Source organism: Mytilus trossulus, unplaced genomic scaffold (assembly GCF_036588685.1).
Source record: "Mytilus trossulus isolate FHL-02 unplaced genomic scaffold, PNRI_Mtr1.1.1.hap1 h1tg000236l__unscaffolded, whole genome shotgun sequence".
Lineage (NCBI taxonomy): Eukaryota > Metazoa > Mollusca > Bivalvia > Mytilida > Mytilidae > Mytilus > Mytilus trossulus.
In genome coordinates, this window is record NW_026963316.1 from 157,307 (window position 1) to 171,829 (window position 14,523).

The following is a 14,523-nucleotide window of genomic DNA, read 5'->3' on the forward strand; positions in this document are numbered from 1 at the left end:
TTTTGTGTACCCTACCTAACATTCGGCAATCCTCGGTAGAATCCGCTACTCTCCTTTGTTAGATGAGGGTACGGAATCGGCCGAGTTGAGACGAATGCCCTACCTAAGTCAATGTATCTGAACAGTGTCATTGGACAAACAATACAGAATCACCTGAACACACTTTCCCAAACTGAGGGATGAATCAGGTGTAGAAAAATATAAAACAATTTAACAAACTTATGAAAATGATTTTTTTTAGAATTTTTTTAAATTGTGTATTCACTGCATGATAAAAGACCTAAAAGCACTGCAGGTCTAAGGTTTTTAAAAATAGCAAAAAAAAGTAAACGGGCAAGATACACATTCAAATTCATTTTTCAATAGTAAAATGAAAGTACTTCTTCTAGAAGTTTTTGCAGTGAAAGTGGTTAAAATTCTAAAAAGGCTATCATAATCCCTTATGGGCCAGGACATACTACCGTGCCTCTGCACACTGCTTATAAATATAGTTTTAAAAAATATTTTTCCAGGTTAACGGACGACTTCGGAAACAGTTTTACATTTATTCCTAATTATCAATTTCTATAATTTGATTGTTTTCCTAGATTAAAATGAGATGCGTATCCAACGATTTAGAAAGCATACATGTAGCAAGTTGAGTTTTATCAAATTTCAAATATTAATTGTCCATAGTATACATACAGTCAGTTCAATTTGTTTAAGCTGACTCATGTTCCTGATTACAATGTTATACGGCAACAGATTGTACAAATTTACAAAGGGCGATATTAAATACAATAATATAGTATATCAATTAAATTATCAATAATCACGAACTCAACTGTTCAACATTTATACATTCTGAAAAATAACTCGCTCTCTCACACATAAACACACACTCATACAGCCTTCTATGCTTTATTATATTCCCACATTGGTTGATAAACATATATAAGTCCTCTCCAAAGTGCAAAGCAATTGCGAAATTTGAAATGACAAAATGGTCTTTTTGTACTTTTGAGATAATAATGGCGAGAAAATGTATGTTCATTTCGACGCGTTCTGATAAGCCATTTTGAATTTCAATGTATAAGTTGCGTATAACTAAAGATTCATTTTGACTCTTAAAAATTAAATGGGGATGTAAAAAAGGGGATGCGAAACAATTTTCTCTTCCAAATTTATTTCGCAGTTTTTATTTCCAAGTTCAGACCAAATCTGGACAATACATATTGACATTTTGGGACGTAAATAACTTTCAGAATTTTCTTCAAAAATATAGCACCAATGTGATTGCATGGCAAATTATGAAAGAGGCGCTTTTTCTAATTAATATTGACATGGAATAGACATTAACCAACGTATCATTACGAATTAAACTTGTCATCTGTTATATTACTTGGAGTGACTGTTTGTAACAAGTATAAAATCTTGGAACAATTCAAACGATAAGGTGAGAACATAGAAAAATATTTCAAGATGACTGGTGATTCAAACTGATTCGGAAAGTTAAGTAGTGCCTCTATGTATCGCGTAGGTTGTCTGGCATGGTTTTATAAAAGATTTGTCTTGCCTACCGGAGCATGCCTTACATATGTGAAAGTTTGTTTTTTTAAATGAAAGGACAATAGCATCATTCTTAAAATATGATAAATACAAAATATATGACGATTCTGTAGTCAGTAAAATTTTCGCGCAATGACAAGGCCCACAGGCCATCGTATTATAGTTTTATCTAAAACGTACACATACATACGCAGAACAATCAAACGTATGTCAAGAACAATACGGAATCTTACGTTTGTATTTTCTATAAAATGACAAAGGCCACTATACTGATTATGCAGCGACGTTAATTCTGTAAAACGGTCAAACTTGGGCTTATGAAAACTGTCAAAGGTCGTTGTCATTCAATTTCCACAATACCAATTATAAACAGCTTAGTCATTTATGATATTTAAAACAAAAATACACAAATAAAAACTGACACAAAACACGCGAATAATGACACAGAATTACGGGTGCTGCCATTAGTTCCATCGGTGTTGTATATAACTGTTGGGTCATAGTAAGCTGTCCCTGTGAACTTGTTTAGACGAATGTAAAATATTTGTTTACTGCCCTGCGTCACAACCATTGGATATCCAGATGCCATTGTTGTCCAATCATCAGTGTTGTATTTGACCTGTAAAAAATAATAAAACATAATTGGAAAAATACTTGTAAAACACTATAGATATTATATATAATACACGCAAGGAATTTGTAGGTTTATGGTCAAGATAACCATCATCATTGCCCGATTCTTTGTTGTTTCGTTAAATTTTGATTTTATTCACATTTTTGTCATTCAGTATAGTACCACCATTGTGATTTTGTTCAATACCCATGATCTATTTGAATCTGCTCTATACCTGTATAATAGTCCAAGTGATTATTATTTTGTTAGGAACCTAAGTACCATGGCAAATAAGTAAACGATAGATTTACATTTCTATGTTTTAGTTTACATGATATATGCCGAAAATAAAAAGTACAGATGAAAATTCTAAAAATTATAGTGTACATGTTTAAAACAGGCCAATCATAAGATTGAAGTTTCGGCATCTGATTTAAGATCAACATAGATGCAAAAATGGTGATCTCTTTGACTCTATTGCAACTGTCACAGGTACGAATAAATATGCAACTTACTAAATATTAAACTACAGCAGTTTCACGAAACATAAGGAAAACTCGTTCAATCTGTGAACATTGGGAACGTGAACCAGAGCAAAGTTTAATTAAAAGCGAACTTCAACGATATTTTCAAATGCAATGCATGTTTTATTAACTTATAAGTACTAGTATTCGTTGCTTACCTTTCTGGACATAACAACTGAACTGTCTTCACCAAGGTCATATTCTTCAGCATTTCCTTTATCGCTATTTGGTTTTTTCTTCGGAGCACCTTTGCCTTTAATACTCATTCCAAAGTCTAAGAATTCGCCTACCTCGCTTGAAGAGCACGTTGTACCGCCCTGTCCACAAAACTTCCAGTCTTTTATTGTTGTGCTAAATTTCATATTTCCTTTTTTTACCATCGTAGTTTCGTTCCCAAGAGTTATTTCGCCGTCTTCGCGAAATATGAGCACTTCCGTTTCTAGCATAGCACCTTCTTCATTCAAAGTTGCGTTGAATGTGAATTTTTTCACTGTCAGATTCATGAATTCTGCGTCCATTGGTGGTGAGAACTGAAAGTCTGTGACAGCAAAATTGTTAAATCTGTGCTTATTGTCTTTTATGTCGCTACCATCTGTTTTCTTTTCTTTAAGTTCAGAAAATTCTATAGTAATTCTGTTCGGGTCTTGTGATGGGTTCTGCCTATTTCCGACTTGAATTTTACCCGACTTTCCTAAAACTTTGACCCAAACGCCTTCTGCGTTGGTTTCCTTTTCCATTGTGGGCGTTTCAGGGGTATCAGGTGACTTTCCTAAATCAACTTGTGGGTCGTACAATACACTCTTTGAAAATTTGTCAAAACGGAAGACAAAAAGTGTTTTTGAACCTTTTTGTTCCAGTTTAGGATATCCAGTCGGTGTAGGTACCCAGTCGCCATCACCATCATATTGAACCTGTAGAAAAAATAAAACAACTATAAGTATTGGGGATATATATATGCATTATCAATAAAAACTCGGAGATACATGTGTGATCCTAGTTCTTTTGTTATAACAATAAAATCAATTACTTCCAGGCCAATACCACAAGGCTAGAGAAATGGGATTTCAAAACAATTTTGATACAATATAAATATATTGCGTGCTTTATATATAATATGTTGGTAGAATTATTCACGGTATGCCTATAGATCACAAAACCGAAATAAAAACTTTATAAACTACAAGTAACTAAAAACACGGAGGCGATGTTTTTCAGTGAGTTCATCACTTTTACAGGTTCAATATACAGTTATATCCTACACATATTCATAGTCTACAGGTTCTTCTCTGTTTTGTCTGTCTCTCTTACTATTGATTCTTGATTTTATTCTCAGGTTTGTAACAGCCAGCCCCTACCCAACGCAAAAAACACAGCAAAAAGAGAATCGGAAACACAACAAACAACAAAAAAACAAAAAAATAATAATCAAAAGACAATTACTAGTACAAAAAAAAAAATTAAACAAATAAGTCACGTTCGTCACAGAATTTTTTATGAATTATACATTGATATGAACATCTTTAAACGGATAACGCCTACATTTTGTACGTATACATAATTATTTAGTGACTTAAAAATTGCGTATTTGTTGTATTTTTTAAAAGACGAAACACATTAACCTTTCGTTGCGAAAAAAAAACATTAACCATTAAGTAAAAGTACATGTAACAATTAATGAATATATGCTATAGTACGGGTATCAAAAAATTATACAGATGTGCTTTGCTAACTTGAAGTAAATAACTTTTCAAATTTGTTTTCATCCTAACACTTTAATATCAATGTTCATTAGATTTCTTAAGTGGGGATGCAGAATTATAATGATATACTTTTACAAATTGTGACATTGGCACTTATACCACATCTTTTTATATCTTTCTATAGTTTCCCATGTAGTTTAACTACAGCCATGAATGCATGATCACTATAGCTTATCGCCACCGTTAAGTTGTAAGTTGTAACTTCGGTTCAAACCCTCGAAGAAACTCCGATCTTAAAGGTTAAACTCCGATCTTAAAGGTTAATCTCCGATCTTAAAAGTTAAACTCCGATCTTAAAGACTGTCAGTTTGTTTGTCGTAGAACGGTAGTTCTCATCGGGGAGTATAGCCTTCCTCTACACATACAAAGTGGTTGGCAAGAATGCCGAATTAAAAATAAAAACAGAACAAACAATCAATCAATCAATGACAAAAGAAGCGAATCAAAACAAAACAAGGACGCAAGACTTTATGGGAAACTTACTATACAAACACGTAACTAGGAATAAAGATACCTATCTTCCATTCCAAATAAATTTAAGTGAATTATTTTAAATTTTCTTTTACCATTGTTTTCTCTTATGCCACTATTTTTCATGCATTTGAAAAAAAATACTTATCTTCCTAAATATTCATGAAATTTTTGCCACTGTAAATAAAGCAAGCAACGACGAAAAAAATCTTAAAGCCATCATCAAAGGCCAGTTTATTTACGATTTTGGTTTGTGAGTCAACATTGCAGGGGGTTTCTCAAGAAGACAAATTGAACAAAATAAAAAAAGATCCAATTTATTTATTTCAGTTTTGTAAGGGAGGTAACTCTCATGAATTCTTTTTTCATGCATCAGCAAAATGTCTTCCTCTGTCCTTGTGTTTCAATGAAGATAAAGGAGAAGGAATGAAAAATAAAAAAATGGTGATAAAGGATCCCCGGAGAAGGAATGAAAAATAAATGTTGTATTAAAACAAATTTGAAGCCGTGTTCAAAACACGATACTATGTAATTTGAAATATTTAATGTATCAAATAGTAAACCAATAAAATCGTATTGTAAATAGAAATTAATGGGATCATACAATAGCGAATAATTTCAAATACCCGTGTCATAAATTTTTACTCTTGTGGTTAGTTGTCTCATCGGCAATCATATAACATCTCTTTATAATTATATATGATCAAGTCAGTTACGCCTTTTTATAGAGTTGGGTGTATTTCGTCAATAAACTAATGAATGTTTTTGCTTTAAAAATCAAACTAGGTTTGGTTTGAATGACAAGAAAAGAAAATCGTGATCAAGATTTTTTTTTAAAACCAAAAATGTTTAAAATAAAAATGTTAAACGAATAATAGTAATGTGAGGTTTTTTTATTGAAATAGACAAATCATATTAATTTCAATGCATAATTGTGAAAAATTGACAAAAATGTAAAGAAATTATTTTTTTTAATACCGGACCATAGTTTTTTTAAGTAGAAAATGTGAATGACTTCACGGTTGAGTTCCTGAACGGTTTAAAGTCCCATATTAGGACTGAAACCGGTCAATTATGACAACATGTTACATCCGTATGAATGATTTTTCAAAGGAATGTAAATAAGTGCAGCTATCATATTTATTTTTGTTTACTTTCGTATTTAATTTTTCTATATTCCTCGTCATCATTTCATTAAAAAAACACAACAAAAAAGGGGTCTGCAAGCCTCGAAGGTCACGATAATAAGTAATATGAAAACAATTTCATTTTCTTCAAAAAACTCATTCAAACTCTATTTGAACTGGACGAGAAATTTGAAAAGAGAAGATCTGAACTGTTTCGCCCAACCGCCTTTCTCTAAGCTGAACGCAAATAAATCATGAAAATCAATGGCCTTTTTCTCATTAAATGCGGGTAACAACCTAATTTCTTTTCCGGTATCTTCTTATTACAGATGGTGAATTGTTTAAGTTCAAGCAGTATATGAAGGGGTGAAATGAGGGTGCTCTTTTCAAAATCCCTCTTGTTTGTTTTTTCCCACTACCCCTTCTTTCTTTTTCCCTCAGATCCCAATTTTTCACTCCATACATCGCACATCTCCACTTTTACATCCCACATTACAAAAGAAATGTTGAAGGCCGTACGGTGACCTATAGTTGTAAATGTCTGTGTCATTTTGGTCTCTTGTGGACAGTTGTCTCATTGGCAATCATACCACATGATCATCTTCTTTTTTATATATTCAGTTATATCGTGCACATGTTCATAGTCTACAAGGTTCTCGTCTGTTTTGTCTGTCACTCTTGATTCTTGAATCTATTCTCAAGTTTGTAACAACCAGCTGCTACCCAACGCAAAATTACAACTAAAGAGAAACCAAAAAAACAACAAACAACAAAAAGCGAAAAAATAATAATCAAAGGCAATTACTAGTACGAAAAAAAGTAATTAAAACAAATAAGTGTTCATCACAGCATTTGTTATAAATTATAAATTGATATGAACATTTTTAAACGAGTAACGCCTACGTAATCGTGCTTAGAATTTAAACACTTGTGATACATGTTTAGATCTAAACGTGTTTAGGATTGTGTTTAATTTCTAAACACATTTTTCAGTAAGGACATACTATTTAAACATGACGTGAATTTAAACACGTTTAAAAATGAAATTAAACACACTTTTTTAAGCTAAACACGATTCTAAACACAATCCTAAACACATTGTACTGAGACACGTTTAGATCTAAACATGTAAAAAAAGTGCACAAAGGATGTGCTTAGGATTGTGTTTAGGATCTAAACACCATTTCTACAGTGTAGTGACTTAAAAATTGCTTATTTATTTGTAATTTTAAAAAGATGAAACACATTTCGAAGCGAAAAAATCATTAACCATTAAGTAAAAGTACATGTAACAATTTATGAATATAGGCTAAAGTACGGGTATATCAACAAACTATACAGATGTGTTCTGCTAAAAAGTAAATAACTTTTCAAATTTGTTTTCATCCAAACAATTTGATAGCAATGTTTATTAGATTTCTTAAATGAGGATGCCGATTTATAATGGTGTACTTTTACAAATTGTGACATTGGCACTTATACCACATCTTTTTATATCTTTCTATAGTTCCCCATGCAGTTTTACTACAGCCACGTGCACGAATGGACGATCACTATAGCCTATCACCGCCGTAAAGTTGTAACTTCGGTTCAAACCCTCGTGGAAAGGTGCGTTCAACTCCGATATTTAAAATTAGACTGTTAGTTTGTTTGTCGTAGAACGGTGGTTCTTATCGGGGAGTATACAGTGTAGCTTCCTCCAAATCAATCAAAAAAAGCACATCAATAACAAAATAAGGACGTAAGACTTCATGGGCAACTTACTATATAAGGACATAAATAGGTACACAGACAAATATCTTCCATTCCAAAAACATTTAGGTGAAATGTTTCAAATTTCCTTTTTTCTATTAGGTTTTATCTTAATGCACTAGTTTTCATTCATTTGAAGAAGAAAATATACCTATCTTCCGAAATGTTCATGAAATAGTTGCTACTGGAAATAAAGCAAGCAACGACGAAAAAATCTGAATGCTATCATAAAAGGTATTTATTGTCGATTTTTGTTGTGAAACGAGACAACATTGCAGGGGGTCCCTAGATATTTATGAAGACAAATTGAACAAACTCTATTTAAAAAAAATGGTAAGGGAAGCAACTCTAAAAATGCAGTACAGTTTTTGTAATGTCTCAGCAAAGTGCCATGTCATCCTTTACCATAGTGTTTCGATGAAGGATAAAGGAAACGGAATAAGAAATATATGTTGAAAACAAATTTGAAGCCGTGACAAACACGACACTATATAATTTGAAATATTTAATGTATCAAATTGTAAATCAATAAAATTGTATTGTAAACAGAAATTAATTGGGTTGTAAAATAGCGTATAGTTTCAAATACCCGTGTCATAAATGTTTACTCTGGTGGATATTTGTCTCATCGGTAATCATGCGTACCACATCTCCTTGTATATGACCATGGAAGTAATAGAAATATTACTTCCATGATATGACTAAGTTATTTACGCCTAATTTTAGATTTGGGTGTATTCCATCAATAAATAATGAATGTTTTTGCTTTAAAAATCAAATTAAGTTTGGGTTGAATGAAGAAAAGAAAATCGTGATCAGGAAGTTTTTATAAACCAAAAATGTAAAAAAAAAAAAATCATATACGGAGAATGAAAGACCCTCACATCTTCCATTCTTCAGATTTATATCATTCATGTATTGAAATAAATATAATTTGTCTATGTAATTATGCATGGTAATTTCAATACATGAATGGTATAAATGTGAAAATTTTACAAAATTGTAAAGATATTATTTTTTTAATACCGGACCATAGTTTTTTAAGTAAAAAAATGTGAATGACTTCACGGTTGAGTTTATGAACGATTTAAAGGACTGAAACAGGTCAATTATGACAAAATGTTTACATCCGTATCGATGACCTTTCAAAGGAATGTAAATAGTGCAGCTATCATATTTTTTTTTGTTTACTTTCGTATTATTTTTTTCTATATTCCGCGTCATCATTTCATTAAAACACAACTTGGCCAAAATAAATGGGGTACGCAAGCGAAGGTCACGATAATAAGTGATATGAATACAACAGAAAACTAATTCAAACTCTATTTGAACTGGGTGAGAAATTTGAAAAGTGAAGATCTGAACTGTTTCGCCCATCCGCCTTTCTCTAAGCTGAACTCAAATAAATCATGAAAATCAATGGCCTTTTTCTCATTAAATCCGGGTAACAACCTTTCTTTTCCGGTATTTACTTGTTACAGATGTTCATGTGTTTAAGTTCAAGCAGTATATAAAGGGGTGAAATGAGGGTGCTCTTTTCAAAATCCCGCTTGTTTGTTTTTTCCCCACACCCCCTATTTTCTTTTTTCCTCAGATCCCACTTTTTTACTCCATACATAGCACGTCTCCACTTTTATATCCCACATTATAAAAGTAAGTCATACCTCTCGTATTTTGCTAAAGTAAAATTCACACACCTTCTTGTCGATTTATGATGGTGTTAACATAATGTTCGCCCAATAAACAAAGACAGGGCCTACGACATGTATGTATAATTGTTTATTTAACAACATAAACCACAATAACATCAGTTGTCAAACACAACACTTAGGACACAACACTACAATTCTCAATCAATAGATAAGGAATAACAATTAATCAACTTAAACATAATATATAACGCTACGAGTATTTTTTCAGTTTGGTACAACATTAATTATAAAAAAGGATAAATTGATTAGATGTAGTATTTCTAGCTTCATTTCATCTAAATGTATATATAGAAAAAAAAATCTGGCGTAGAAAAAAATGTATAAAAGTATACTAAAAATTAAAAACCTCAAATTACTTGTCCAGAAGAGAAGTTGAAATATATGTTTTTAAAAATACATTTTTTACAGTGGGTTGCAAGATAATTAATTTCTTAGTGAATAACTTACGAAAATGTCTGAGACGTTACATTTTTTTTTACTGTACATAATACGTTGGTGGTATTCATAATTCGGTTCAAAAGAATAATCGTTTTGAGCAGGTGCTTTGAAAAGATGAGGGTGTGGATGGTGTTTACAGAATACAGAAATATAAAGACTCGAAAAAATGAACCAAAACTATACAGAATGGAGAATAATGGGCAAAAAGTATAAAAAATAGAGAATAATGGGCAAAAAGTATAAAAATGAGAGAATAATGGGCAAAAAGTATAAAAATTAGAGAATATAGAGAATAATGGGCAAAAAGTATAAAAATTAGAGAAAATTAGTTGCCTAAAAGGAAAAGAATACAGAACTGAAGTATCTCCCATCCAGACTACCATAGATAAAAAACAGATGATTGGTTTTTGTACAAGTAAGTCTCACCTTGTCTGATATGACCACACTGGTGCCACTTCCAAGATCGTACTCTTCTGCTGTGGTCTTTTTCCCGCCACCAGTTTTCTTTTGCGGAGCTGCTCCTTTTCCTTTAATGGCAATTGCAAAGTCTACATATTTCCCAATTTCAGTTTTCGATCCCTTATTACATGTAACGCCGTCTCCACAAAATTTCCAATTTTCAATGAAAATATTAAATTTGACAGTTCCTTCTGAAACTGTCGTGTTTTCTCCATTTAGACTATAAGTTCCATTTTCGGTAAAAATATACACGTCAACAACAAGTTTCGCCCCATTAGCTATAGAAGCAGAAAAATTGAAAGTCTTGGCTGAAATATTTTCAAATTCTCCATCTCCAACTTCACTATACTCGAATTGTTGATTGGCAAAGGTGTTGAAGCTATGTTTCGTTGCTGGAGCACCACCTGCTCCGACTGGGTTCCCGCTCATATCAGTTTCTTTAATTTCGTCCATTTCTACTGTTACCCTATTTTCATCAGATTCGATATTCTCTGACCGGCTCATCATAATTTTCCCAGACTGACCCAATACTTTAACATATACACCTGCGCCAGAGATGGTTCCATTCCCCTCATCTGCTGCTGATGATGGAAATAAAATTCCCAAAATAATCAAGAAAACGCTACTTATTTCGACTAATCTTGCCATTACAACTTTTAAGCTTAACAACAAATTTCTAGAATATTGATATTACTTCAATTTACGATTTATATACAAACACAATCAATACAATTACAGGTAAGGCGTATGAATATATGACCGATGGGCGGATGCACAAAGCTTGTGTGACAATGAGTAACTGATCTATAATACACTTTAAGTAAAAGGAAGTACGTATTTCCCCCTCTATATCCATTAAGTAGTGAATAGTAAGGTAACCGACCTTGAAAACAAAATAACAAAAATTCTAAAAATAAACAGTGATTTATAAAAACTAGTCCATAGTTCGCTAATGTTAATTCAAGAACTATGGTCTAGTTAAATTAGTTAGGCTTTCTAATAAAAATAAGCATTTCGGAGACGGCGCAATGGTATATATATATATATAAGACATTACCATTGTTTAAATGAAGGAACCGATCATATATTTTGAGAGGAACTGCGTGAATCAGTTTTCATCTAAAATGGACGTAAATTATATTTTACAGACATAAAACATGTACAGTTTTCTTAGTAAATGCTATAATTAGCATAAAAAAAATTCGTTCAAATCATTTTATTTCAATATTTCTTTTAATTCACAGTTTCTCATATGAACCATTATAATGTTTGTACTGAATTCCTGTCGCGTAGTGTTGTCATTTTAGCGATAGTTTTTACCATTCCCATACATGTATAAGAAGGAGCCTTCGCAGGTCATTAAACCAGGCTAAACCCACCATTTGTTTTCTTTTAATGCCCTGTACCAAGTCAGGAATATTGCAGTGGTTATCAAAAAGTTCGCTTTTATGTATGTTGGCGTTTGTTTTTCTTGTACTTCAGTTTTTCTGTTGTTCCGTTGAACAGCGGTATACTACTGTTGCCTTTATCTAAATGACTTCAAAATTTCGAGGGATTGAAGATGGTGTATAGTCGTTTTCTGTCAATAAATACAATGGTTTTAGAGCCTCTTGACATTGAAATGAAAATGTATTCATTTCTGTCTGCCTGTAAGGAAAGTGAACTGCAAATTCCTTAGGCTTCATTCGATTTTAAAATCAAAAGGATGCTGGCTGAATAGTGCAATAATCGTTTTAGATGGAAAATTCATTTTCTGTCCTAATGAAAATTGCTAAACAACTGAATACAGGTCACCTTACGGCCTTCAATAATGAGCAAAACCCATGTATACATGTAGTAAGATTAACTAATCCCGGGACAACGTTCGGGATGTTTGAAAGTTGTTAAGAAGGTGAGAAAATGAGAAAACAGTTGTTTATACCCGTTGGGAACGGCAGACTGTGTTAAAAAGTTACAAATAAAAAAACTGACAAAAAATACAAAGTTGCGATCAAGCAGTATTCTCAATTTAACATCTAATACATTGTCAAAGTGACAAAAACCCGACAAAAGAACACCCAGAAGAAAGCTTTAGCTGGCCCCTAAACAAAAAGATATACTAGTTTAGTGATAATGGTTTATCTCTTTGAGTCAAAATGTTTCATGACATTCCAACGTCATCTGTAGACTTCATCTTTAACTTCTTAATATTTGGTACTTCATCTAATGAAATCATGTCTACGTGTATCCGTTGTGCCGATTGTCTTTATAACTAGTATTTGTTACATGCATACCCTTATGATGGTCTGGATTTGAGGGGTGGGGGTCTGTTATTCTGTAAACATTTAATTTTCACCCCTTTTTTCTCTAATCTTCAAAAAAATAACCCCTTTTTTCTCTAATCTTCATTTGTTTTGCCCGTTATTCTCTATATTTATTTTTTTATCTTTATTTTTAAGGGCATTGTTCTTTAATCATTTAACCCCATCCAAACCCTCCCTTATCATATATTGTTAATTATCTCATTGGCAAATATACCACATTTTCTTATTTCTAATTAACAGGTCGAGAACTCTAGATTTTCTGACGTCAGAATATATTTGCATAGTAATTTCCAAAACACAAGAAAAAAACTTACCAATCGACTCAATGAACTACAATGCATTGTGGGCTACTACGAGTAAACTACTACTTAAAACACGTGGAATTAGTGGGAAAACATTTCCATATAAGGTAGTGGTCCTGACCTGATTCAGGAGATTTAGTTAAATTTCCAATTTCCAATGAGACAAACAAATCTAGAAGAGACAAAAGGACGAGAGTGTTGGAAGTATGTCCTTCAATAATGAGCAAAGCAAATACATTTATAAAATGCTCCAGCATGACAAAGTGGGAAACATAATGTTTTAGGTCCAATTTGGCAATTTGCATTACAATCGCTTGTTGAGTGGTTCAGATGATGTTCAATGTCACTGGCGGTCTCTATTCTTAATTCTATACAAAATGCAGGGTAGTGACCGCCATTGACATTTAAACCTCATCTGACCCACTAGACAAGCTCATGTGCTTGCATCATGTGACGCATGTTAGTGTCCTACACTCATCTCCTACGATTTCCGATAACATATATGTACTTTAGATGTTATGTTCATATATAAATTTGTCCCATTTCACAGCAAAAATACATCGTAGAGTTTTGATACCTCAAATGAGATATATATATATATATCCTTTTACAGTTTTGTGCACCCCCCTTTTTTCCTCTCAAATTGTTTCCCACGTCAACCAATACAGCATAAATTACCTTAGGGAAATAATATAATAACGCACAGCTTAAATTTGAGTTGCAAATTTGATAAGGCAACATACTATCAAAATAATAAACGATCAGATTATTGTACTATGAAAACTAGTAAAACCTTTTTTTTTTAGCGATGTGTAAGATCGTTAAATAAATGATCTATATTTCCAAAATATTGGGTTTATAATAGCAACTCTGAATTAAATTTCGTGAAAAATAAAGGACAGACCATGTAGTATGATGTTAGAAAGTTTAATAACATTCATGCAACTTTGAATATTCTTCTTCCAGTAAAGCAAAGTAACCGAAATATTCATTTAAAAAAAATCTTACTTTGATCAAGAGAATTTGACACTACATTCATTATACAAGCGAGAGGTTTAGCTCGCATTGAACACATATTTTACCAAGATTTTTTACATAAGGAAATGGCTGTAGTTGTCCATTCGTTTGGTGTGTTTCAAGTTTGAGCTTTTTGACCTTTGTTAGTGAACTTTCTTTTTTTTTGTCAAGCCTGCGTCGCAGGAAGCTCGACATAGGGATAGTGATCCGTCGGCGGCGTTATGATATCTAACTACTTAAATGCTTTATATTTCAGAAGGTGCTTCATACTTTGTATAGAGATGCCTCATGTCACATGTTTGTCCTTGACCTCATTTTCATGGTTCAGTGACTACTTAAAAAAAGTTAAGAATTTTTGTAATGTCAATTTCTCTCTCTCATTATAGGACAACTGTATTAGGTATGTGTGTAGCTTGCAAGGTCCTCATACCCGTCATACAGTTTTCACTTGACCTCGATCTAATTTCATGGATCAGTGAATCCATGAAATCTAACCT

The 14,523-nt window shown here is 32.5% G+C and overlaps 1 protein-coding gene across 1 annotated transcript; it reads right to left on the reverse strand.

Moving 5' to 3' along the window:
• Positions 1 to 11,219, reverse strand: LOC134701346 (acidic skeletal organic matrix protein-like). The gene is made up of 3 exons (XM_063562485.1): positions 10,372 to 11,219; positions 2,844 to 3,596; positions 1 to 2,167 (listed from the first exon to the last, which is right to left on the reverse strand). The coding sequence occupies exons 1-3, from the start codon at positions 11,050 to 11,052 to the stop codon at positions 1,940 to 1,942; spliced, it is 1,662 nt and encodes a 553-aa protein (XP_063418555.1). The 5' UTR covers positions 11,053 to 11,219; the 3' UTR covers positions 1 to 1,939.
• Positions 11,220 to 14,523: the final 3,304 nt, after the last annotated feature.